At 46.6% G+C, this 24,403-nt stretch overlaps 1 protein-coding gene across 1 annotated transcript in view; it reads right to left on the reverse strand.

Annotated features, from left to right (window-relative positions):
- Positions 1 to 24,403, reverse strand: part of EEIG1 (estrogen-induced osteoclastogenesis regulator 1) — a 37,946-nt gene that overhangs the window by 6,339 nt on the left and 7,204 nt on the right. The window contains exons 3-10 of the mRNA XM_065695251.1: positions 9,814 to 9,934; positions 9,483 to 9,512; positions 5,909 to 6,025; positions 5,401 to 5,447; positions 2,652 to 2,809; positions 1,423 to 1,527; positions 971 to 1,160; positions 661 to 782 (exon numbers count right to left, since the gene is read on the reverse strand). Of these exons, the coding sequence (XP_065551323.1) occupies positions 661 to 782; positions 971 to 1,160; positions 1,423 to 1,527; positions 2,652 to 2,809; positions 5,401 to 5,447; positions 5,909 to 6,025; positions 9,483 to 9,512; positions 9,814 to 9,934 (890 nt within the window). The remainder of the gene's footprint in view (positions 1 to 660; positions 783 to 970; positions 1,161 to 1,422; positions 1,528 to 2,651; positions 2,810 to 5,400; positions 5,448 to 5,908; positions 6,026 to 9,482; positions 9,513 to 9,813; positions 9,935 to 24,403) is intronic.

Genomic DNA, 24,403 nt, shown 5'->3' on the forward strand with positions numbered 1-24,403 from the left:
TCAGCCTAAGTGAGGTGTAAATCCACATATGATAAGAGCGTTGCCTGTGCAATGATTTAAGGTGAATAATGGTAACTATACAAGCATGAATAATAAGCTGGGCTCAAGTTTAAAACTTACCAAAAACCTCGACAAGATGAAAAAGACTAAACTGGAAAATTCAAACAAATGCAGTGATATTTCTTATGAACAGATGTCACTGCAGTGGAGAAAACCCCTTTTAGGCTCTCAGACCTGATGACCAGCACACTGTGACACACCTTTCTTCCCGTCCTTTTGCAGAGATGTGCTGTTTCCCCTCCAGTTGTGCTCTCCTACTTTAATAAACACCCTTGGGCTGACCCTGGATGAAGGCCACTAGCGCAGTACAGAGAGCTGATGTAACTGATTTCCACTGCACTGAAGAACCAGATTTCCCCCTCTCATCCTTTCTGTTTGAGCTCTGCTGCATTGTGTAGAACAGCAGCAAGCGCTGTTTGCTAATGGACGTGCAGCTCTTCATATGGTTTGTTTGTTTACCATAGAAACACCCAGCAAGCACTGAAAGCAAACTGCTCCCCAAAAGGGAAGGGAGTCCATAGCAGATCAGATCTGGCTGTAAAAGCTTGTGAACCTTGCTAAAGGAACAGCCAAGACATCCCTTTTGAGACCTCCTCTCACCTTCAGTATTGCTGACATCTGTGAAGTCCTGACTCTGCATTATTTTCTCCACTATATCATCAGCATCGATCCTGGTGTCATCCACTCGTGTTGGGTGACTCTCCACTGAATCTTTTTTCCTCCTGTGGATAGGAAATAAAGGCAAAACTTACTCAGCTTTTCAAGACACAGACTTTCATTTACTGTCAAGCTTCTCTTGGCCATAACCTCCTTCTCAGTGGCTACAATCCAATCTACTACTATTTGAAGACAAATGAGCAGATTCTGTCTCACCCTCCCAGAGAAGGGGCTTTGCTCCACAGTTACTCACCGGGAGGGTCTATCCAGCAGAATGGCTGGTCTAGGGGGACGAGGTGGCTTCTCCAGCTTGTGGTCCCGCTCTCCCTCAGGACACTCAACTGTCATGCTCAGCCCCCCAGATGCACTGCTGCTGGTGGAGGTGTTCCGGCGATGGGTCAAGTCAGACATACTCGAAGAGCGGGAGTGCTCCGTGCTGTAACCTGCAAACACACAGGGATTACAAACCGGATCATCTCCCTGTCCTGGCAGCACAGTTAATAAGGACAGCTTCAGAGCAGCATTTGAGCTCCCACATACAGATGTTTAGACATACATCTATGAGCTCATCTGCAGAGACTAAACAGGAGACTGGTATTAAGGCAGGGCGAGAGAGTTGGCTGCAAATGACTCTCACAAGAGCTCATTGCAGGGAAGAAAGTGAATGGGGCCAGTGCTGGCAGAGCAGTGTGGATCAATAGTTACCAGAGATCTTGGACTGCTGGCTGGCGTAGCTGGAGTTCCGCGAGTGCCCTGAGTGGAAGACTTCCTCTGGGCTGGACAGGTTCTGATCCGGTTCTTCTGGGACACCTGCCAAGGAACAACAGGGCACTCTGCTTACACCGTATCCAAGCCGGCACATTGGACTGCAGGGATGCTAGATCAAGGAAAGGGCAAGTCTGCTGCCAGAGCCCTGCTGTACAGGCTAGCACAGAGCTTAGAAGGAGCTGGGGAGCAGGGAAAACAACAATGAGCTTCTCTGGCAAGTTGATGACAAATTCCAGCATCCAGTGTTGGCATTTACAAGCATCTCTGGGGGCTTAAAGGATCTAGAAGGACAGGTAGTGTGTGAAGCCATCCATAGTTAAAAGCATCAAGTTAAAACCAAGAAAACACCAAATGGTTGCTGGTAGTGAGGTATTATAACCTCTACTTGTGTGCTTCTCCTGTTGCTACCTTTTCCCTTCTACTACCATTACTATTCCCCTTCTATAACTTCCTTATTATGTCTGAGAGAGTCCGTGCCATCTAAATCACATCTGAGTTTGATAGAGAAACCTCAGCATAACCTCTGCTCCTTTGCCATCACCTCTGCTTGTCTCTCATGCAGGAAGCATATCAAGAAGTGCACAAGTACAACACGCTAGCCAGTTTAAGAAGAGCACTTGCACAGTGCGCTAAGTCACTGAGGTAATGAGCCTGGAGTGCTATTTTGGTGCAATGTATCTGCCTGCACTCCAAATGTACTAGGAAGGGAAAAAAAAAAAGCTACATAAAAATGCAGTGCCCTTGAAAACAGGCTCATAGAGAAGCCAAAGAACTCTGCATCAGCAGCTGGAGCAAGGCCATTAGACCTCAAACCAACCTCTAAAACCTTCAGAGGAACTTTTCTAGAAGATAAGTCTGAGCAACAGAAGAGCTGAGTGGAGAATAATGTTAAGTGTCTTTGAACACAATGGAAAGCAGGATGAGTGCAATTATTAAACCCCCAGCAAAAAGAACAAATTGCTTTATCTCCACCAACAAATATGCAAACACTAATCCTTCCTCTCCTCAGCTACACTTCATAGACGGTTTTGTTTTTCTTCCTGAGCAGACGGGTGAGGAAAACATGAAAAAATAAAGAGTTTCTGTGCTTGTAACTGTGAGGAAGAGAACAAAAGAGTGTCCAGACACAGCCAAGCATTGCATGGCTCCAGGACAGGCATTCATACCCGAGCTGAGAATGGCAGCTCTTGGCTTGGTCTGACGCAAGGAGCCAATCGTGGCTGAACCGCTGCTGCTGCTGCTCGTGGTTCCCTCGCCCTTACAGGTCAGCTGCAGGGAAGAGTCCTGTCCCGGTATGGTGATGGATTTGGCAGTGGAGGGAGGCCTGGAATCACAAGTGAAGGAGGTTACAAAGAGCCAGGCAGGGACTGGGAATCACCCCATCCCACCAGCAATTCCCACTCTACTATCAAGAGCATTCCCCCCGCTTGCTCCTACCCTTTGTGATGGGGGAAGCTGGCAGCTCTCTGTGACCAGTGTGACACTGGATTTCATGTTCCGACATGCAAGACTCAAGTCTTCCCTACCTCACACTGCATGTGGACTGCATTACAAGAAAAAGCAAGTTACTGACTTAATTTGAGGCAAAAAGAGGCCAATAAATTCAATCATTTGTAAGGACAACAGGCTCAGAGCCTCAGCTATCTTCTAGAGCTGCCCCTTCCCCCAGCACGTGTCCAGTGGCCAGTTGGCTTCCCAAACAGGAACCAGTTTGCTGTTGTTCAGCTCTCAATTCCAGCACCCTTTCATTACACCTTTTTAACTTGGGTCAGAAAGCAACCTTTTATGTTGGCAACCCCATCCCCCTGTGAGAGTACATTTACAATGATCAAATAACCTTTCCTTTTTTCAACTGATGATTAAACTCCTTTGCAGTGAAACTAAAGTGTTTTTCCAGCTGTCAAAATCATTTTTCCTGGTTATTCTGTGTGCTCCCAACATCCCTTTGTAAATGCTGACAGCGAGAGCCTGGAGCTCCCTCCCTTCCTCCAGAAGTGTTTTTGGGTGGAAGCCACAGCATGTGCAGTGTGGCAAAGTGAATATTCCTGTTGGAGCCTTAACTTCCCTGTAGCCTGAAGTCTGAACTGGAACTAATGGATCATACTATGCCTTTTAAGTGAGGAGTGAGAAAGACAAACTCCTGTTTGCCTCACTTGGAGCTCTGAGAAGATGCTACATGAGAGGATCTTGGCAGCATTTTGGGAGAAAGAATAAAGCACTGAGAGTGCTTTATGGGCAGCGAAATAGCTCTAAAGGTTTCAGGAAACCCATAGCATGCCTTCACAAGGGAAAAACCCCTCCCTAATCATGTTCTTAGTGATTTACACGCACCAAGGTATTTGGGGACTTCGCTTTGCAGGTTAATGAGGCCTTTACAGTGTTAATGAAGTAACTGTTCCTGTGGCAGATGTTGGAGCAGCCCCTGGGTCTCAGCTCAGGCTGCTCTGCCCCCTCCACAACACCCAGGAGGAGAAGGTTCATGTGAGCACTGCAGAAAGTCAGTGCTCGGAAGTGATTTCCCAGCACAGTTTAATTCCTGCCTAATCCTCTAATGAGTGCCATTTATCAAAGGCTCTACTGATCAAGGGCTATTCTACACGCAAAGCTTCCATTTCCAGACAGTTGCACATCGTCAACATGTAAGGAAAAAATGGAAATGACTGGAAAAATCCTTTAAGAAAATTAGGAGGTTTAACTTTCACACTGAGCCTACTTACATTAAATGGATATTCATACCCAATTCTGTATCATTTTCAGGCACTTTAACAGTGGGACTTGCTTTCACAGTGAAGGAGCAACAGTTATTTGTGTCAGACATATTACTGCCAGTCATCCTAGTACCCTAGATTTAAAACATCTGTTACTGCTAAAAAGTTATGGTTCAAGAGATCCAAAACTTCTTTATTACACTTCCTTCTGAGGCAGAAACTCTGCAGAATCAGATGACACTGCACTTCGGGTCTGAATGCTGCGGCGCTATGAAAAGCCATTCACAAAATAAACCCACCCCAAATCATGCAGCATTTTACAACAAGAATGTAAGTTGATTTATACACTTCAGGCTAGCTCCTAAAATTAGACCTTTGAGCCCAGAATACCGCAGCTACAAGAGATGGCCTCAAGGTAACGCTTTCTTCTCTCATAGTGTTGGGAGTCAACACAGTCTATCAGTGTGTGGCAGTCCCGCTGTGTACAGTCACACACCTTACACAGCTTGGGCTGTGAGTCTTGCAACGCTATAGTGCAGTGTAATGTCAAATGTTGCTGGTATATTTGTTAACAGATCCTCCATCAATTCTTTAAGCAACAAAACTGCTTCATAGCTTAACTGTACTTATTCTTTCCTACTGTGATGTATTAACAAGTACACAACTGCAGTTTCTCTGCTAACGAGGACAAACTATGAACCTGGAAAAACTATAGGAAAAAAAGGGGAATTAAAATGTTCCAGCCTTGCAGTATTTTTGTTGCTGTTTCAATCTGAGCTCCTTATCCTGAGTGATATGTGCTGAAGCGTGTCCTTTTCCAAGCCTGTTTTCTTCGTTGACCTTTCCCTTCCAGGAGGTCAGTGAAACCAACCCCAGAGTGATGAGAAATTCTATCCTTTAGGCAAAACATGAAGTTTGTCATCAACAACCACTGGTTTCTAAAACCTAACTGATACCAGCAGAGAAAATACTGTGCACAACCAATAACCAAGCTGGAAGAACCACAGCAGAGACAAAGATTAACAGCACAGGCTGGCTGTGCTATTTAACAAGCCAGACCACCAGTTTCAAGCTTTCCTCTGTACTTCCCAATATCAATCAAGGGCATCTTTTCCCCTTCCCTATCAATTTTAGTCTCCAGCAAGGAACTGCAAAAGAACCAGATGTCCTGGTCTGCCCAGCATGGGATGAGCACCCAGAAACTCACGTTTTGAAGCAGGGGTCCCCTGACAGCAGGGACATTCCAATCGTGACCTGGAGAGAGGGATAAGGCACATCATTAACCATGCTGCAGTGAGCTCCTCACTTCACAACAGGCAGGAGGTCAAGGGCTAGGTGTAAAGATTAGCAAGAGCTAGTTGCTTTCCAAAGGAAATCAGCTTCAGGGATTTAGGAGGGTATTTCCCTCCCTGTCCCATATTACTGGCATCAGTAAATCTCAATTTGCAATGGTTCAGCAGGACACCAGCCTCAGAACTTGTTTCCCCCCTCCTGCTCATGGTTTCTTTGATGACAAAGAATGTATAGAGGGTCACGGCTTGGCCAAATGGATGCCAAGATATCAAAGGGCAACTCTGATAATGGGAAGCTTCCCAAGTCAGACTAGCAGCATAAAAGGCTAGATCCTGTCTCTGTACATAATGCAGAACCTCCTCTCAGGCCTGGCACTGCAATTGAGTAGTAGGATTTCACTACGGCAGTACTAGCTGTTGTACCTTTAGGATGGAGTTGTCCTGTCGAGTGTTCTTAGTATCGTATCCTTCCAGCAAGCAACAGCGCACAGTGGATCCAGAGCCTGCAAACTCTGCCAGATTGAGATCAGCAAAGCCCAGCTGTAGCCAAGAAAACAATGGAGGGGAAGGGGAGAGAACAAAATATAGTCAATAAAGGGGATCTGTGGTGTCACACAGACCAAAGGAGAGGACAGCGTCTGTCAGCAAGGGCAGAAACAGGAGCCAGTGCACACAGAGTTGTGGCTGTGAAGCCCCCCAACTCTTGAATGAGCAGGGTCACATTCCTAATCCCAAGCCATGTTGGAGGCCTTCAGGAAGCCAGCTCCATGTGGAGGAAGGACACAGAGCAGTGGTGCTGGCCAGGACAGTGTTAACCAGCCTGCAGCCGTTGCATAACCAAGGACATGGAAGGCACTAGGTCAACGATGTGGAAAAAACAGAATCACACATACACAAACATAATAAGGCACTCTTTGTATCGGGCCATCCCAGAATGCAGTGGAGCATGTGAACCAGGAGATGAAAGGATATTGTTACAGAGGAAAGTGACACCGTCCTGAAAAACAAACCTGAGCCCTGGAGCACAGCAAGCTGGAAACCCAGAGCCATGCAGCAGCGTGCGCCCCACTCTGTCCTGGAGCAAAGGTTCCTCAACACCGCTAAGAGTTAACTGGGAAGTGGTATGTCTGACAGGCAGAAGGGAAGAGAGCTATTTGGAAAGATTCAGTTGTGAGCTCTCTAAACCTCTAACAAAGGGGAAGTAAATAGGGAAGGTGAATAGGGAATGTTGAGGAGGACAGGAAAATTCGGAGAGGGTACCTATGTCTAAAGACAAACACAAGGAAGAGTACTTTTGTGTTTCTGCTCTAATTGCTGGTGTATTAATACAGTGCTTCAAAGAAAAAGTTATACCTTCTTTTAAGCAGAGCTTTAGCAATAAAAGTCAGTTGTGCTTCATCTAATTTGATCAGGAACAGATGCTGTACCCCATATCTGGCCAAGCCATCCAAGCATGGAAACTCTGCGTCATTTCAACATACAGGTCACCTTCCATGAGAACACAGAAGGGAGGTGGGGAAGCAGCTTGGACCTAGCTGCTACTCTGTACATTGCAGTACATTTCTCCTGCCCCGGTGCTGACAGCTGGATGGCACAACAGGGAGCCTCAAGCAGTAGCACCATCCTAAGGAAATGTGGTGCTGTCAACTGTGGAAGCAGATAGGGAGTCAGAGCACAAACCACAGTCACTGCTGTATGAACCCTGGGCTCCCACTGCTCTAAATCAGAAGTGTAAACCACAGTCTGCACAAGATATGTGATCCAAGGGGAGACAGTTGCAGGATTAGCATAGCTCCTTCCTCCATCCCATTCTCAAAGAGGAACAAGAGCTGACAGCAAAGGAATACAAGAGTGTGGGATACAGCAGGAACCACAGGGCAAATAACCCCCCAAACCCTAACTTTTCTCTGTTCATAAGAATTCCCTTAGTGCAAGTGTTTCTCCAGATGCTCCTGACTCCTCTAGCCCAGGATGCTGCTTGCTGAGTATTGCCTGATAAGGAAAAAGACAACCCCAAAACAAACAGTGATTTTTTATCTCTGCGAGATAAACAAGAGAGGAGAAAGCCACAGAGGGAGCTGCAATCCATCACTGTGACAAAACTGGAGGACAGAGGAGACATGGCACGAACAACAGGGCACAGGAGGGACCCAGATCCTTTTTCACTACAGCACTAACTTCTCATCTCAGAGATCACCATCAGAGGACAGAGTGTGGGAGAAGCCTCCAGCCACCCATACGGTGTGCTGAGGTCAGAAGCTCTTCTCAGGAAGCAGACTCCCAGTATATAGAGGAAGGATCCCTTAACAAAAGGATGTTTTCAGATGTAACCTTTCCGAATAGCTTCCTCAGTTTTCCAGCCAGCTGATGGTGTTTCTTCCAGCTCAGGGAAAGAGTTTCCGCTTGATCAATCCTTCCTGTTGGCTTCCTCTTTATGACCCCTGACACTGAAGTGACATTAACGTCAAAGCAAAAGGTGCACGAGTGGATGGAAACTGTCTTGAGCACAAACAGCTCCATCACTCTCAGTCCCTGCTGAAGGGGGACCAGGTAAAGAGGCATTCATAAGCTGCATCTTCCTCTACATCTGCTGCCATGATCGGAGGAGTTTTCAGCTGAATGAATGTAGTTTAAAAAGGTGAGGACTTGTTCAGAATGGGAAAATAGATGCATGGACATAACATTATGCTAGAAACATTAGGAATCCCAAGTTACTTCTGCCACAAGGACCTGCCTCGAATAAGCCTGGTCAAGACTGCAACGCTTAATCCCTGGTCTGGTGTGACATCCCTTGTTTCTGAGCTACTGAAGCGCTCGGGTCATCTTCTGTTGAGTTCTAGGAGAACACGACTACCTTCTACACAGCAGACAGCATGAGATGGGTACTTGAGATCTGGTCTCCCTTCTTGGGCTGGAGCAACAAGGACTCTTTCAAAATGGCACTAAACACAACTGGAGACTGAGTAAACAGGCAGTAGGCTAGAACATGGCCGGAATAAGAGTCCAGGTTAACTCCACCATGGAGACATGCCTTCAGGCTTTCATTAATTCTGTGTTTCCAAACCCTGTGGGACACTTGAGGATGGACACGACAGGAGGAACAGGCTGATGCCTTTACTCTGTCTCAGAGAAACATCTGCAGAACGGAGGAATAACCTCCCCCTCAGTGAGAGCTTAGTGAAAGAGAAACTGATGGCCCCAGAGACCATGACCTGACCAGCAACAAAAAAGGAACAGTGTGGGCAGCACCACTGCCCTCTACCATGCAGTGTGGTTCACCCTTCAAAGCCAGTTACCTCTGTGGTCTCAGGAAGGGTATTGATTAGAAGAAGCTCTTACAAGGATGTGCGTGACCTGAACATCTGTTTATTAGAAACCAGCAGCAGTGACTCATTTTCAAACAAACACGGTTCTGAGCTCTGTGTGAGCTCCATTTCTAAGCCAACATTGTCTCTTGATCCAGCACACAGAGAAGGGGGTGTCCCATTGTCTCTTCCAGAGCACAGGCAAGGAAACGGTGGGGAACAAACCAAAACTAACATCCCTGCTGATGTGTTTGCTTTTTGCCTCTGTGACTCCTGTGCTTTGGAAGGCAGTGATTCTGCTGTAGGTTTCTGCCTGCACACAAGGCAGCGAGGTGCCTACCCCAGCCACAGCTCCCTGCTGCATTGTGGAGAACAGAACTGGAGTCTGTGTTTATTAGCAAGACGCTGCCAGAAGCCAGAGAGTTCACATCTGACTCAGAACTTCCCCAAAGTTTGAGGACACGCAGATCATCTTCCCAGCCCCCTTCTCAAATCCACATCCAATGCAATCTGGATCCTGTCCCAGCATGTCCATTTTTTGGGAAATCGCTTAACTCAGGCTTTAACTAAGAACTGATGACCATTTCCCTGATTGCTTCACACAGCGGCCACTGGTTTCTAATGGGTGTAAAGCACTAACAGAAGACAAGACCATCATCACTCTGCCACATTTGCCCTTTCTGTGCTCTTACCTTTGAGTAGGTTTTTCCGCCCTTCAGCTCCTATAACAGGAGACAAAACAAACAGGAAAAGCAACTATTAAATGTGCTGGGGAAACAGGGGGAAAGTCATTACTCAATCCTGGAATTTGCTCTTAGGATTTCACAAACCTCTGTCTCACATGGGTTACCACCACCTTCATCACTCCCACCCTCCACCAAGCACCCTTCCGTGTATTCAAGTCACATCCTGGCCCAAACACATCCCTTTCCATGCAATTCTTCTTGCTGCCAGAAAGCAGGTAGTGTCCAACACCATTACTCTGGTGGTACGACCTGCCAGAAGCAGAAGGGAGATGCTCACCTTCCGGACAGACACTCGGCAGATGCAGGGGTCCAGGAGTCCTGTAGCTGGGTTGGCACTCATTTTGCACACAAAGGTGAATTTCTTCTTCCAGCGGACACAGTTTTCCTGCACTTCCTCTCTATGAGAAAGCAAAAAGAAAACAGTCTTCACATAAAGGCACAAACCAAATCAATCCTCGTTATCAAGTATTTGTTTTTAAGGACTAACAATCTGGCTTGTTAAGATTCTCTGCAACAGAGCTTTGTCCACACCACCTCAAACTGCACCACACAAAGGTGTTATAATCACATCAAGCTTCTCACTAGTCAATGCAGGTAAAATCCACCCAGGTTCCAGGAAAGACTCATCACCTCATCAACAGAATTTGCCTTTAAAACTCTCACAAGCTCACTGACATTTCCTGCTCAACTGGTTTAGCACAGTCATTGCCCAGCCTCTGTAACTGAACTGGGCTGAAGGTTTGCAAGCTTATCTTCCTATGATGTGCCTGTTTTGTACAGCGAATGTGCTGTGTGTCCCGGACAGCTTGTCCTTCCCGGCAGCCATCCTGCTTCTCATGCTGGGACTAAGCCAGTGAGGACAGCCAGCATGGAGGAGGACAAAAACGCATGTGGAAATGCTCCTGGGTGCATGCAGACAGGATCATGTCAAGCAAACACTGTGCTTCAAATCACACAGGGGTTTCAGACATAAAGGAATCTAAACCAGGAGGAGGTGGTTTTGCTTGCACAGCTTCTGAGCAGCATACCTAGACCCCCAGGGTGAGTGGAGAAGCACAGCCTGAGCTCACAGGAGGAAGAGAAGAAGCTACCTTCTTCAGGTATAGGACTGGCTTCTGCAGAGCCCTCAGGGGAAGCTGGATTTCACCCTCCCAAGGAGCCTGGAAAGGAGGTGTGTGGGTCCTTCCATGGGGCTCTGGTTCCTCTGCAGTACATGACCTGTTTATGGCTCAGAGCTTGACATTCAGCCTATTCAGTTCTCAAAGTGTTGAGGCTGGGGAGGGAAGGCACTTCTGACAGCTGTGAGCTGGCAAGTTTGCATCTTGCTCTTATCTCTCCTCTTTGCACAGGACAAAGGGGCAAAGGCACCTGATAAACTGTTTGCTTTAGGAGGGAAAGGGAGGTTTCCCACCATCTGACACAGGGCATGCCAGAGATTGGTGGCAAAGGGGAGAACGATCAGTCTTGGCACTGCCTCAACTCTCTTGGGAAGGAAGGGCCAAAAGCCAGAACACAGCCCGAGAAGCCCTTCTGCAACCCCGAGTGAGCCCAATAGGACACATACCAGGGACCTGGGAGGTCCCTGCTAGTCCTCTGAGCTGTACTGTGGGACCTGAATGTGCTGGCCAAGGCAAATGCAGAGAGCAGAAAAGCTGACAAATAACTGAAACCTGTATTTGTCTGTAATGCAGATAAGGGCTGATTACCCCTGTTTAAAACATAGGAAAACAGAGGGCAGCAATTCCTGCCAGGAAGTGAACTTAAACTCCCTCCAGAAAGAACTAAGGCTGGCTATTGAAGTCACTGAAAAGTGAGACATCAGAGTGCCGAAAGTACGTTTGGATCTGGGATTAATTCAAGATGAGATCTGGTTCTCATTGCTTCACTCAACTCCAGCTCATTCAGACAGGAGAGAAAACACTTCCAGAGGGATTAAAAAGGCTTTGCCTTTAATAAAATATTCACCCAGCCAGGCAAATTAGGCAAGTTAAGTTTCAGTTGTGAGGTGTCTTAAACCTGACTTAATAGCAGGTATCTCAAATGACCTAAAGGAAGGAAAACTCGGATACAGATGAAACAAGGAATTCAACAGAACAGAAAAATGCTTTGGGAACACATGTACTTCAGAGGCACAAAGAAGGTACATGGGATGCAGTAAACCCGGGATATTTTAGCATTACTTGTCATTAAAAAGGAATGACTTCAGAGCAGCCTTTCAGTGTCTGAAGTAGGCTATAAGGATGCTGGAGAGGGACTCTTCATCAGGGACTGTAGTGATAGGACATGGGGTGATGGGTTTAAACTGAAACAGGGGAAGTTCAGGTTAGATATAAGGAAGAAGTTCTTTACTGTGAGGGTGCTGAGGCACTGGCACAGGGTGCCCAGAGAAGTGGTGAATGCTCCATCCCCGACAGTGTTCAAGCCCAGCCCGGACAGAGCCTTGGGCAACACGGTCTGGCGTGAGGTGTCCCTGCCCATAGCAGGGGGCTGGAAGTGGATGATGTTAAGGATCCTTTCCAAACCAGTCTGGGATTCTATGATTTTCTATACAGTGAAGCCAAGTGAACGATCTTCAGCTCAGACAGGTACAACAGCACATTGCTGCAAACCCCAGCTCAGAGCTCCAGCTCCGGTCACAAGTGACTGTTTCAGTGCCCAAGCTCCAGCTCCTGAACACCCATCACATGCACCCGACTCCCCCCAGCTGCTCCGGCAGTAGGAGCAAGAACTGCTCCATGGTGCGAGTTTCCTGACTTAGGACTTCTGCTCCTGTTACAATGCAGCTATGATGAAGCATCTGCTAAGTGCTGCCAAGTCCAACGAGGGCTAATTACTTCACAACCAAAAGTGCTGATGAGCAATAAGAGCTCCTTCAGAGTAATCTGCTGTTAGCATAAGCGCCCCTAACAGACACACTGCTTTTATTAAGGCTGTATGTTGGCTCTCCAGAACTGCTGTAGATACCATACAGTGCAAGGGATTAGGAAAAGGATTTGGGGGGGGAGTTATGTTACCCACAGCACCACAAACATGAACCCGAGCTGCAGGTGCACTTGTAGCTTGGGGCTTATAGCTTCGGAATAGTCTGTGTAGGGTGGAAAGGAGTTCACAAGTTAAAATTCAGAGCTGCTTTCCAGTCACAAGTGCTACAATCATACAAAAGAGACTTTTCAACTTTCTTTCTCGCTTTAAAGTGTGGCTTTAAAGAGAGTTTAAAGACCTAAGGGCGAGGGCTGGGTCTGTATTGTTAGACAAGTAACCAACAGTACGATTGCTTCCAATCAAACACTAAAATATCAGTTCCACATGTCCAGAAGATGGCTTGTGGGAAGCGATGGGCTTTGTGTGTCCACCTCCCACCAAGCTATGGTTAGGCTGGGAATCAAAGAACACTAAAATAAGGAAACAAGTGGCCTGGATGAGGAGCAGTTTTGTGTTTAGCCCTTGAATATTCTCTGATGTACAATTACGAACCATCACACCCAAACCCAAAACACATAAGCGGTGTGGAGAGGGCTTTACTGAGAGGCGTTTCCTTCCATCCTAATCACAAGGCAGCTAAAAGCAGAGCAGAAACTAACAGCTTTAAACCCCAAAAAGGCTAATTTTAAATGTTAGTCTGCATTTGGAGAGCCAGAAATAGAGCAGCCCCAAGCCTGGTACAAGGTGTCAGCTCAACGGGTCTGCAGAAGTTTTATTTGTAAGAAGCCGCCTGTACCACTTTGCTGAGATTCCCAGAAGGTTGAATCCCTGCCAAGCTCAGCTTTGCCCTCTTCTGACTCCAGACTTATTCAAAGCTGTGTAATTACTCTTCCAGACCTAAATATACCTCCTCAGAATAAACCGATGCAACCCTGCAGCAGCTTTTGTGAGCAGTGAGGTCCACAAAGAGCTTCTTGGGGTCTTCCAGCCCTGGAGCTGCTCATCTACCTCCATCCAGATCCTTGAGCAGCCAGAAGGGACAATTCATTGTATTCCCAGCCACCATCTATCCCTCAAGAGATGGTTTACCAGAAAAAAAGCAATCAGATGATGTTTCACCATAGCATGGTACGAATCCAAGCAATGGGAATGGTGTACAGCACCTACCCACCGGTTTACTTACCAGTGAAGCAAGCAGCAGCGTGCTCAGTGAAGCCACCAAGGCCTTTTTGGGTGCAGAGCTCACACCCAACCCTTACTGCAGCTCTGGAGACAGGCAATGAACAGATTTAAGAGAAGATCTGTTTACCAACTGTGATTTTCGTGCCATGGACAGAGTAGCACTGTTACAGAAAGCCACAGAGCTCACTGTGAACGCAAGTTAGCTTCAGCAAACACTCCTTGACAAAGGCCATGTATATGACCCATGCTATCTTGGGCTACTACAGGCTTCTCTCCCACATGAAAACCCATCTAATGTAACACCAGAACAGAGATTAAAACTTCTATTTACAGACACAAAGCTGAGTTATGCCCAACTGGGTATCGTGCTTCAAACACACAACCCGCAGTTCCGCCTTGCTGAAGCATTTAGGAAAGCAGATGTTTCTCTCTTACTTTATGGCAGTAGTCACACATAAGACAGTTAAAAGTAAGAAGCATTCTAAAAAGGCTACAGGCTTACTGGGAGGGCAACAACACTAACAGTTTTCTAATGCTTTCAGCAGAGCAATGTGTGTCAGTGTGATTCTTCAAGCACAGGAGCAGATGTGGGAAAACCTCGGGCTAAAGGAGACAGTATATAGATAAGCACACACAAAGAACTGCTTATTCAGGTCTCCTGCTCCTCCTCATCTCTATGCAAAGGGGGAGGGAGGGCAAGCTTTCCAATTCCTGATGCCCAATCCACATGGTCACTTGTCCCCCTGCTTGGAGATGTGGATCTGTGTCTGCCCCTTCAAGCAGCACTAATCTTCCTGCCTGCTCGCGGCACTCTGCACCCTCCTCACCTCAGGAGTGAACCACTACTGAAGCAGCATCTCCATCTGATAAGGCAGAAGCAAGATAACACCGTTTTAAAGAGGCCAGCAAGCCAACTCCCAGCTCAGATTCATTTCAGCAGGAGGGACTGAAAAGCAGCCCTCAAAGGGACCCTGACACATAGCAGCAGTGAGTGGGTCCTTTTGGGGAGGGAGGTAACACAACCTCCCCTCAATCACACAGCAGGGGAAGAGGAAAGAAAATACAGTTATTTCAGCAGACTGCATCTGAAGGGCATCTTCAACAGCATTTCGTTACCCTGCTCTGCTTTCAGCTGCAGAGACCCATCATTAAGACAGCCCCAGCACTTCTGAAGGCTGAATTAGAGCAGGATCGCTGACACTCCCTCAGCTCAGCAAGATCTGGAACAATCTTGCATTATGCTCTGCAGAAGATAGTTACTATTTTAACCAGGTTACCTAGTGCAAAGCTGGAGGAGAGACCTTTGACAAGGGCAAGGGAAAGTCCCTGAAAAACCTCTTTTAAAACTGACTTTCTACAATGCTGGGCCAGTAACTGGTATTCACAGCACACCAGAATTGATACCATGCTACTAACACAGCAGGTCCCGCTGCAGACAGAGGGACTAATCACTGCCTGTAAAGCACAGAAAATACAAAGTTGTGTGAACATCTATATAGAACAGTAAGTGAGCCTTCATTTAGCCATTAGCTGGTTTAGCTATATGAGCCAGAACCTGTAGGTATCCCCAAACAATGGGCTCAGGACAGGGCATTTCACTGCAGCACACCTATTATTACAGACAACTGCAGCTCTGAGGCTTTGTCATCCAGGTTCCTGGCAAGCAAAAGGAGAGAAATGAGCAGTGAGCAAGCTGCACCATGGGCAGAGAGCAAACCAGGCAGCAGCCTGGGAACACACCATGTTAAAAGCAGCTTAGGGCTGCCATCTATTTTATCTTGTCATCAAACCCATGCAGGCCAAACACAGGTAGAAAGAAGCAAAACACGATGAGCAATAGGCACTGGGAGCTGGGAAGCTCAGTGGAAATGTATCCCAAGAATGAGAGGTGACACTCCACATTCCTTATGCCCCATCCTTGGCAGTGTTCAAGGCTAGGCTGGACAGGGCTTAGAGCAACCTGCTCTAGTGGAAGGTGTCCCTGACCGTGGCAGGGGTTGGAACTGGATGAGCTTTAAGGTCGCTTCCAACCCAAACCAGTCTGGGATTCTATGATTCCTTGGGGAACACCATACAGGATCATAAACCCCCATCTAGATACATAAAGCCAAGGCAGTTTAACCTGAAGGTGTAAAATGCTTCACATCAAGCTTTACACGAAGGGGTTTTGCCTTCCCTGAGCAGAACAGAAAGAGCTGCAAGTAGCTCCCAACAATAAAGTCACTCTGTTTTGACTGGGCTGACATCACTGACCAGAACAAGTGCCAACCCGAAGAGCTGGATGTCTCCCCCACTGCAAACAACCCCGTATTCTGCAGCTGACAAGTGCTGGTTGTTGGGAAGTAGACATTAGCAGTTATGATGGAAAAATGGCTCAGAGAGAGATGATGCAGCCTGTGTTACTAAGAGAACTAAGCGAGCCTTTGTCATCTGAAATAAGTCTCGTGGGGATGGTTCACTGCAAGTGTTTTAAACAAGGGTTCAGCAGTAAGGTCATCACATCTACCACCTACTCCCAGTTTAATTTCTAAATTCCCAGCAAACCCATTCCGATGGCCCATGATGGAGAAAGACTTACCCACATCTCCCTTTTGGCATTGGTCTACACCTGTTACTTTAGTTCTTCATTTACACCAGTGGAGAGGTACATATGGGCTCCCTAAATGCCACATTTGAACATCAGTGTGTTTAGAGTGAAGCATTCCCACACCCCAGCATGTTTCTGGGGGAGAAAGGCAAGCTCCAACACTTCTAGAGGGCTTCACCATGCTTGTTCAGTTCTGCCTCACACCAGCTGATGGACATATATCCACTCCTGCTGTTTGCTGGTAGTTGAGGAGGTGAGGGAAGAGTGAACATGGAAGGAAGAGTAAGGAAAAGTCAGCTCAGGAAATTAGATTCCACTTACGCAGTTTGCAGCAGAGCCTGCACAATCCCTGTTTCACTGGAGAAGAGACAAATACAGGAAAAAGGATTAACAGCAACTGCCCAGGAAAGAAAAGCTCATGGAAGAAGCTTCAGGCACAGCTGAGAAATCAAGGTAAGGAGCAGAGAAGACCGCTTCACTGGGGGACAAGGGGCAATGACACAGCACCAAGTATGTGAAAGGCAAAAGAACTGGAGCAAAACCAACCAGGCGAGCGTGAAACAAAAACAGGATACACAGAGTGATTTAGAAATCCTCCTTAGGAATAAGCTGGTATCTACCAGGCAAGCAATTGACTTTTGATGGCTTTAACCTTATTTCCAGGAGCCTATTTCTATAGAGGCACAGCTTTTGAACTGTGTGTTACAGTTCCCTCCAAGGCAGTGATCAGTCTTGATCAAGGTCCACCAGTACAAGCCAGGGAGCAATAATACTTACTGGAGAATGGGGATGGCAGTGAGTCAATCACCAGGAGAAAAGCCTCCAGCATCAGCATTCCTAGTTGTGTATTAACAGCTTCTCTGAAAGGCAGTAATGCAGTTATGCCTGGACTCCAGTCACGTGCATCCAGACATGTGTCTTTTATAGGTGACAGACATGAGATCCTGCGCCTCATGCACAATGTCCCATATGAAAGAGCTTTCCAGTGCAGTCCATCCCTTGTACTCCAGCATAACCACACTCTCCATCCAGTGCTTCTAAAACCTAAAACTGGGTTAGTTTTATATAGATATTTTATATAGATATTTCTAACCATTCCTTGTATCTAAATCTTAAAGCCTTTCACAGCTCTTCCTAACATGAACTATGTTAAAAATACTGTAAGAACCAATGGAAGTGATTAAACACCAGCATGCAGCTGGTGACCGAGTGCTGCAGCAGAAATTGCATACTGAAATAAAAACTGTGCCAAATGGAGAAAGAAAATCCCAGAGAAGTGACCCTTTCAAACTTAAGCTATAGAACAAGTCAGATGAGTCTGAGAAGGGTGGAGCAGGGAGAAGGCAAGGGGAAATAACTCTAACAGGCTCAGCTGTGGAGCAGCAAGGGATGTGTACATGGCACTTCATGGACAGGACATGCCCAGCAGAGCCAGGCTGCTTTGAGGGATTTCTAATTCACATTCTGTCATCTCCAAGCAGAGAAGAAAAGCTGGACATGACGAAAACAAGGACAAGAAGGGACTGTAACAGTGAGTGCTGTGCAATCCATCTACTGTTACACACTGTGCTGAAGGCAGACCAACCCGAAGCAGCACATATCCAAGGACTTCTTGCCACATCTACAGAGCACAAGCTCTTTTTGGTCAGAGGCCAGGGCCATGCGCCAGGAGCAAAAACATCACAAGCAAAGAACTACCAAACTCCTTATGTGTAAAGAAAGGAATAACTGGGGAGATGACTCAGTTGCTGCAATACAAGTCTGTAATAACGTGCATATTGAACACTGAAAGACGTATTTGCTTTTTTTGAACTCTGATCATGCACTGAGTCACCACACCAACTCCTACCTCTATTGTTCCCGTAGACTATGCTGGAGCTGGATTAGCCAAGAGCAAACTAAGTGCCAGGCTGCCAAGCCCACCACCTGGGCCTTCCTCTTATAAGGCAATTCACAAGGATTTCAGTTACAGAAGACACAAGCACAGTTCTGCACCCAGATTTCACCTGAGGCTGCCCAGGTCAGCCACCAGCTCCTGCATTCAGGTTGCTGCATGTTGGTGCCACGCTCTCCAGCTTGTCTCAGATGCTATTCCTTTTCCTCCTGTGGTTGCAGATGTGCTGTTCCTCTTGCTCCTCTGCTTTCTTTGTGCTGCAGAAGACTGGGTTACCTTGCAGTTCATGGAATCACAGAATGGTTTGGGTTGGAAAGGACTTTAAGATCATCCAGTTCCAACCCCCTGCCATAGGCAGGGATGCCTCACACTAGACCACGTCACCTGAGGCTCTGTCCAACCTGGCCTTGAACACTGCCAGGGATGAAGCACTTACCACAATGAAGAACTTGTCTAACTCTGGATATAAATACCTTTCGGATCTGATTTCCCACAAGTATGACCACTGAACAATCAAATGTGCTCTATTCATAAAACAGGCATGGCGGCAAGTTAACTAAGAGCTCTCACCTATGGCACCCACCTGGAGTTCAAGGGGATGAGCAACACCAAACTGGGAGACCTCCATATTACTAAGGGATGGAGGGCACAGAGGGAGGGGATGTTCAGGCCCATTAATAAGTCAACAGCACAGTAAAAACCACAGAAGCTAAGAGGGGAAAAAAATCCCCTGACTCCGAGGGCTTGTTCACCCATTGGACAAATCACTGTTCAAACTTCCCCTGTGGCTCTAACAGGGGAACTAAAGCTTCAGAAAGTCCCAAACACTTCAGAAAACCTCTAAGGTTTGTTCCATGCAGATGCTTCAAGATTAAAGTAGATTAACCCACCATGTTTCAGAGTCAATATGTATGTCTATCATACTGAGAAAGCCTCTGCACTTCTGGCAGACTGCAGATGGGAAATGAAGATTCAGTGATAAGCCGTTGCTGATGTATTTATAAACTTCCTTCATCCCCTAAATGTTAGGTAGCATCTGAGAGACTCCAGATTTGCCTTTTGCTGCCTAAATTTTAAACCCCTAGTAAAGAAGGACAGCAAAGTCACCTCCACCAAGGAGAAATCTGATAATATCCCTGCCACACAGGGTGCAAGGCATGGCTACAACTCCATGATGCAAGAAAGCTGTGTTTGTAAACAAGATGCTCTTATAAAACCCTACCTTTCCAAACAAGAAAATCCACACAGGATGAGAAGAATCAAGACATGGTCAACTCAATACCTGGGATGGTATATCTGGAAAATGAGAAGCCTGAGGGGAATCAACACAAGACTACGAACAGCATCCCTAGCACAAGTGATGTACACAGAGATAGATCTTTTTGCCTCTAAGGCAGACTTATGACACATGAAGACATATTGATGCCAGGGTAGTTAAATGACATTTTTTGCCAATATAAATCCTCTTTCAATGGGGAGAGTTTGCCAATAGAGCTGTACCAGAGAAGTCTTTACAGTGCAAATTAACCTGCACACGAGACCAAGTTCATTTCTGGAATAATTTCATTAACACTGTGTGATGTAACATCACTGCAATTTGGCTTGAGTATGTTGAAGAGCCCTTCAGTAAATAAGCTGCCTGAAGTCAACCCTGGTGCTAAAAGTAGGTTTAGTTACCCAAGAGGTAACACCCTGCCGTGCTCAGACGTGTTCAGCTATGAGTCACTTCTATACAGTATAGATTGAGTCAAAACCGATCTAATAGTCCAGGAGAAAGCCCTATATATGTTAACAGCAGCTTTTTCATTTCATAATGAACACAGGTGCTTTATGATGGTTCCTTTATAAAGGCACTGTTGAGCAGTGCAAACCAGGTCACTGGTTTTAGGGGCAAGCAAAAGACACGTTCCCCCTGAAGCTCCATCCCCTCTATCGATACCTCTTGCTCTTGGGTTGTACCAGTAAAAAGACCACTCAGCAGAAGAGGTCTGCAAATTAGAAGAGGCTGCTGAGTAAAGCTGCTGCCCCTTGACTCATGACCATGCTGGTGGTGACAAGCTGGGGTTTCTAAACCCTGCCTGTCCCACACTCCCTCCCTCCCTCCCCTTCTGTCCCGATGCTGGAGTGTGTCAGAGTCACTGTTATGCCGGAGCCAGCAGAAGGGAAGAGAAAAGGGTCTGAGAAACAGCAGTTAAAGAGTTGCTTTTGCTCCTCAGACAAATGCAGTTCTCCCAGACAGACCAATATCTTGTGATACAACCTGTCCTAACCAGAGAAAGGTACTTGGATAAATTCCATCTTGGTTAAAAGCACAATAGGCGAGAGCTCCACATTTTGCAGCAGCAGTCAGTGCTGGTTAAGCCCCTATGAGAAGTCAGCACAGGCTCCTGCTGCTCCGGTGCCAGGAGCGGGTTTGTGAGGAGCAGAGAGTTTTACCTCTGTGGCTGTCACTACGAGCTGTATTTAGACACATTCCCTTCATTGTCCCCTACTGCGAACAACTGATTTTGGAAGAGTGTAAGCAGCACTTCTGCAGGGAAGACAACGTGCAGATTTGTTTTGAAAGAGCAGACAAACTTCAATGGAAAGCAGGAAAAGCCATCGCTGTGAACCTCCATCAGAAATGGGCTTTAAAGAGAACCATGGCCAAACAGAGGACAATCAGCCAGCCCCTGTACAGAAGAAAAGGGGTTTCCAACAAAGCAGAAAGGCAGCAAATGTGAAAAACAGTTATAGGAAACACCCCCCTCCACAACACAGTCTCCCCTGTGGCAAGGAGCACTGCAGGCTACTGAAGGTATAAGAGGTGCAGCAGTGCACTTGAAAGGAATTCAACATTTATGCAGATGCAATTGCCTGGTTTTCCCGAAGTATGAAAGAAACCATAACAGGCCTCTGGCAGAAGCCAGGAAAAGAGCTTTTTCCTACAGAGGGGTTACTGCATAATTAATGTGTAACAGAGGCAAGCAGACTGCCTCTGAACAGCCCTTATTGCTTAACCTGGAAACAGGACACAGCACTAGCTAGAGCTGACCTGGTGCAGCAAGTCTGCGTCAAAGAGCGACTGCTACCGCTCCATTCCAGGGCAATGGAGCATCAAGAGATTTGGAAAGATTGCTGAATTATAAATATCCATCATTCCTCCCTCATTCTGTGACACGCAGGCACAGCCTGGGCGATGATGGGAAGAGCAGGAACTAGCAACAGAATCAGAAAAAGCATGATGGAAACATGACCAAGCTGGCAACCCTCTCCCCAGCCTACAGTGAGCAAAACCCACTGAGACCCAACTTCACCTTTGCTGTTTCAAACATGGATAAAGCCTGAAAGAGCCTGAGACAAGGCCAAGGAAAAAACTATGCTGAGTTTTTCCAGTCAAGCTTTTTCTTCTCCCACTCCAGGCCATTTGCAGCTTTATTTTGATGAGCAATATTATCCCTTAAGGACTGGAAACTGAAGTGACTGGGCAGAGAAGGCAGCAATTGGAAACCTTCAGCAGGGTTCGCTCTGGCGTCCCTATTTCATATCCTCACACTCACAACTCCTATTTCAGGAGGAATGGAGACTCCAGCAGCAGGCAGCAGCGCAGGTAGGCATGTGCTGAGCAGACCTTCATGTGCAACTGGCTGAGAAAGACTCTCTTGATCATTAACCCAATATGCCACAGTCATTTCATACAAAGGTTTATTCTGAAACAAAATGGAGGTATGAGACTACCCCAAATTGAAACCCTGAGGACACATCCTATTGGGTTCCTATGTGCTTTCCCATTGCAAAGCCAGACTGCAGCTTGGTAATTCCTCAAAGGCACTAAACAAGACCTTTAATTTCATTTTCTACATTGGGTACACTGAACAACCTCATTGAGGCTCTAGAAAGCTCTAGAAAGTGGCAATCCCCAAACAACTAATGGTAGAAAGCTCTTTTCATTTCAAAGAGCACATTTCAGCCTCTGAAATTACCAACCACATGCAGGGTGATGGTTTCTGTAGGTCTCTAAAGCTACACTTTATCAGTGCTGCAGCTTTCTAGCCCTTCCAGGACAGTAAATCCATTTACACTCTTCCTTCCTCCCACATAAGCAAGCTCAGTGCTCTCAGGCTGAACAGACAGGGCTAATTTCTTATTCAGAATATAGCACATGGCTGTAAAAGTATTTTTAGCTTCAGTCCCATCTCCTGCTACAACACGGGACCTCCTTCAAGGCCTCCTCTCACCAATGAGCTGTGATAAATTCAGCTAAAGGAAAGGCATAATCCTGCTCTCTTGCCAGCTCAGCTACTTTCTATCCGCAGGGAAAGCATCCGTTAGACAGCCTGTATATGCTATTGCTTACCTAGAACATCCTGTCTATTCTACACTTGCCTCCTCCCAATCCTCTATTCTTTATGTGCTTCCTCATCCCCATAACCTCATCCCATTTCCTCACTCCTTTCCTCATCTCAACCTTACCAACTGAGCTACATGGGAGAAGCACGTGAAAATGACATCCATGAAGATCAGCAATTCTGAATCATGAAGAACAATTCCCTTTCTTGCTCACCAGATTAAAAATACCCCAAACAAGAAGGCTGTTCATGCAATGAACACAGGCACAACTGTTTGCCCAGTGGGAAGCGCCTTTCAAATCCAGGCTGAGTCCCACTGTATGGTACCAGAGAGATCTTGATGCCAAGTCCAGAGCTGCAGTAGCAACGTATAGCACATCTCCCAGCAAGTGCACTTGGCATAACATGAATAAACTGCAAGAAAAGACAAAGCCTCTCATCCTGCAGGGTCAGCAGCTGGTTCTGGGGTAGGATAACACATCAGCCACGTGAAATGACACCTCAAATAATCACCTTTATATCATGGATTACTGATAGAGAAGAAAAAAAGCAGATCCAAGTGTTGGTCCAAGACACTCCTAAAGGCTTCTGTTTTATTACACAAGTCACAGCTATAAAATAATTCCTGAGCCATTTCAGAGCAGAGCTGGCAGCCCACAGAGGATGCAGAACATATCCTGTTTGAAAAAGGGAGGCCTCATACAGAGCCACATCCGTCTGTCCTTGCACAGATGAAACCCTACAGAGCCAAGCACAGGTGGATGCTGCAAGAGCTCACCATCCCACTCTGTGAGGCTTGCCCTCATGTGAGGGAGGTTTCTGATCTGAGGGCTCTTTCCATGCTACCAGATGTAGCTTCCTGCAATAAAATGGGAAATAAATCTGTACCTACCTCATTTATCCAGATTCTGGTACCAGAACAACGTGCTATGGGCAACTTGAGGCCTATTAAAATACCAACCACTGTGCAGCGAGACCACAGGCTCCCAGAGGCATGCACGAATTCCTCAGAAATAGAGCTACAAAGCTAGAATCAACACTGATGGCAACGCAAGAGCACAAAGAATAAACAGACTGGAAGCCATTTAGGTTTTCTCCTGTACTTCAGAAATAAACACACCTAAAAGGGAGGGAGGGCACCCTCTCCTACCTACCTTTGTACTCAGCTAGAGCTGATGGTATTGCCACCCTGCAAACCAAATGGACCACATGGCCCCAGTCTCAATGTAGAACATTAATTTCCAACAAGTCATTTTTTGAGCCAAGAGCTGCTTAAGTCACACAGATAAGGCTGCTGCTAAGAATTAGCTCTTCAGAATCAGGGATGAGAGGGGAAGTTTGTAAAGCTGGCTGTATCCAAACATATTTACTGATGCTGTACACACAGCCTATCGGTTACAGGGCTTTAACATTACAGCTGCTGGTCAACAAAGCAGCCCCTGCCTGAGCAGCAGCAGGCAGAACAGCAATCAGAGCATGAACAGAGACTGTGTTTTATTCAACAAGATACAGCCCCATGGCAGGAAAGTTTTAATGTAATTCTGTCTTGTGACAGGCTCTGACACGGTGACCAGGGACAGGAAGAGGCAAGTCTGGCATGAAGCAAATCAACCCACCCCACAGCTGCTGCGGTCAGACCCTGCAGGTGAAGCAGCCCAGAAAAAGCAATAGAAATGCTCTGCAAACTCAAACTGCAGCTTAGGAGCATTTGTGCTGAGGATCCTGCAGGGCTGTATCACTTCTGCACCTTTTTTCCAACACCCTCACCTTGAAGAGATTAAACCTCACCTACTGCTTCTGCTCTCATTACTTTTACCTACATTTAGCTACCCCTTTTCTCATTTTTGCTGTTTAGTTTCTGTGTGTTTGGCTCTGAATGCAGGCAGTGCAGGTACTATGCCTTAACATTATCTGGAAATAGGTTATGTTATATTGCACATTGTTTTCAGAGGCT

The sequence above is a fragment of the Lathamus discolor genome, chromosome 15 (genome assembly GCF_037157495.1).
Source record: "Lathamus discolor isolate bLatDis1 chromosome 15, bLatDis1.hap1, whole genome shotgun sequence".
Lineage (NCBI taxonomy): Eukaryota > Metazoa > Chordata > Aves > Psittaciformes > Psittacidae > Lathamus > Lathamus discolor.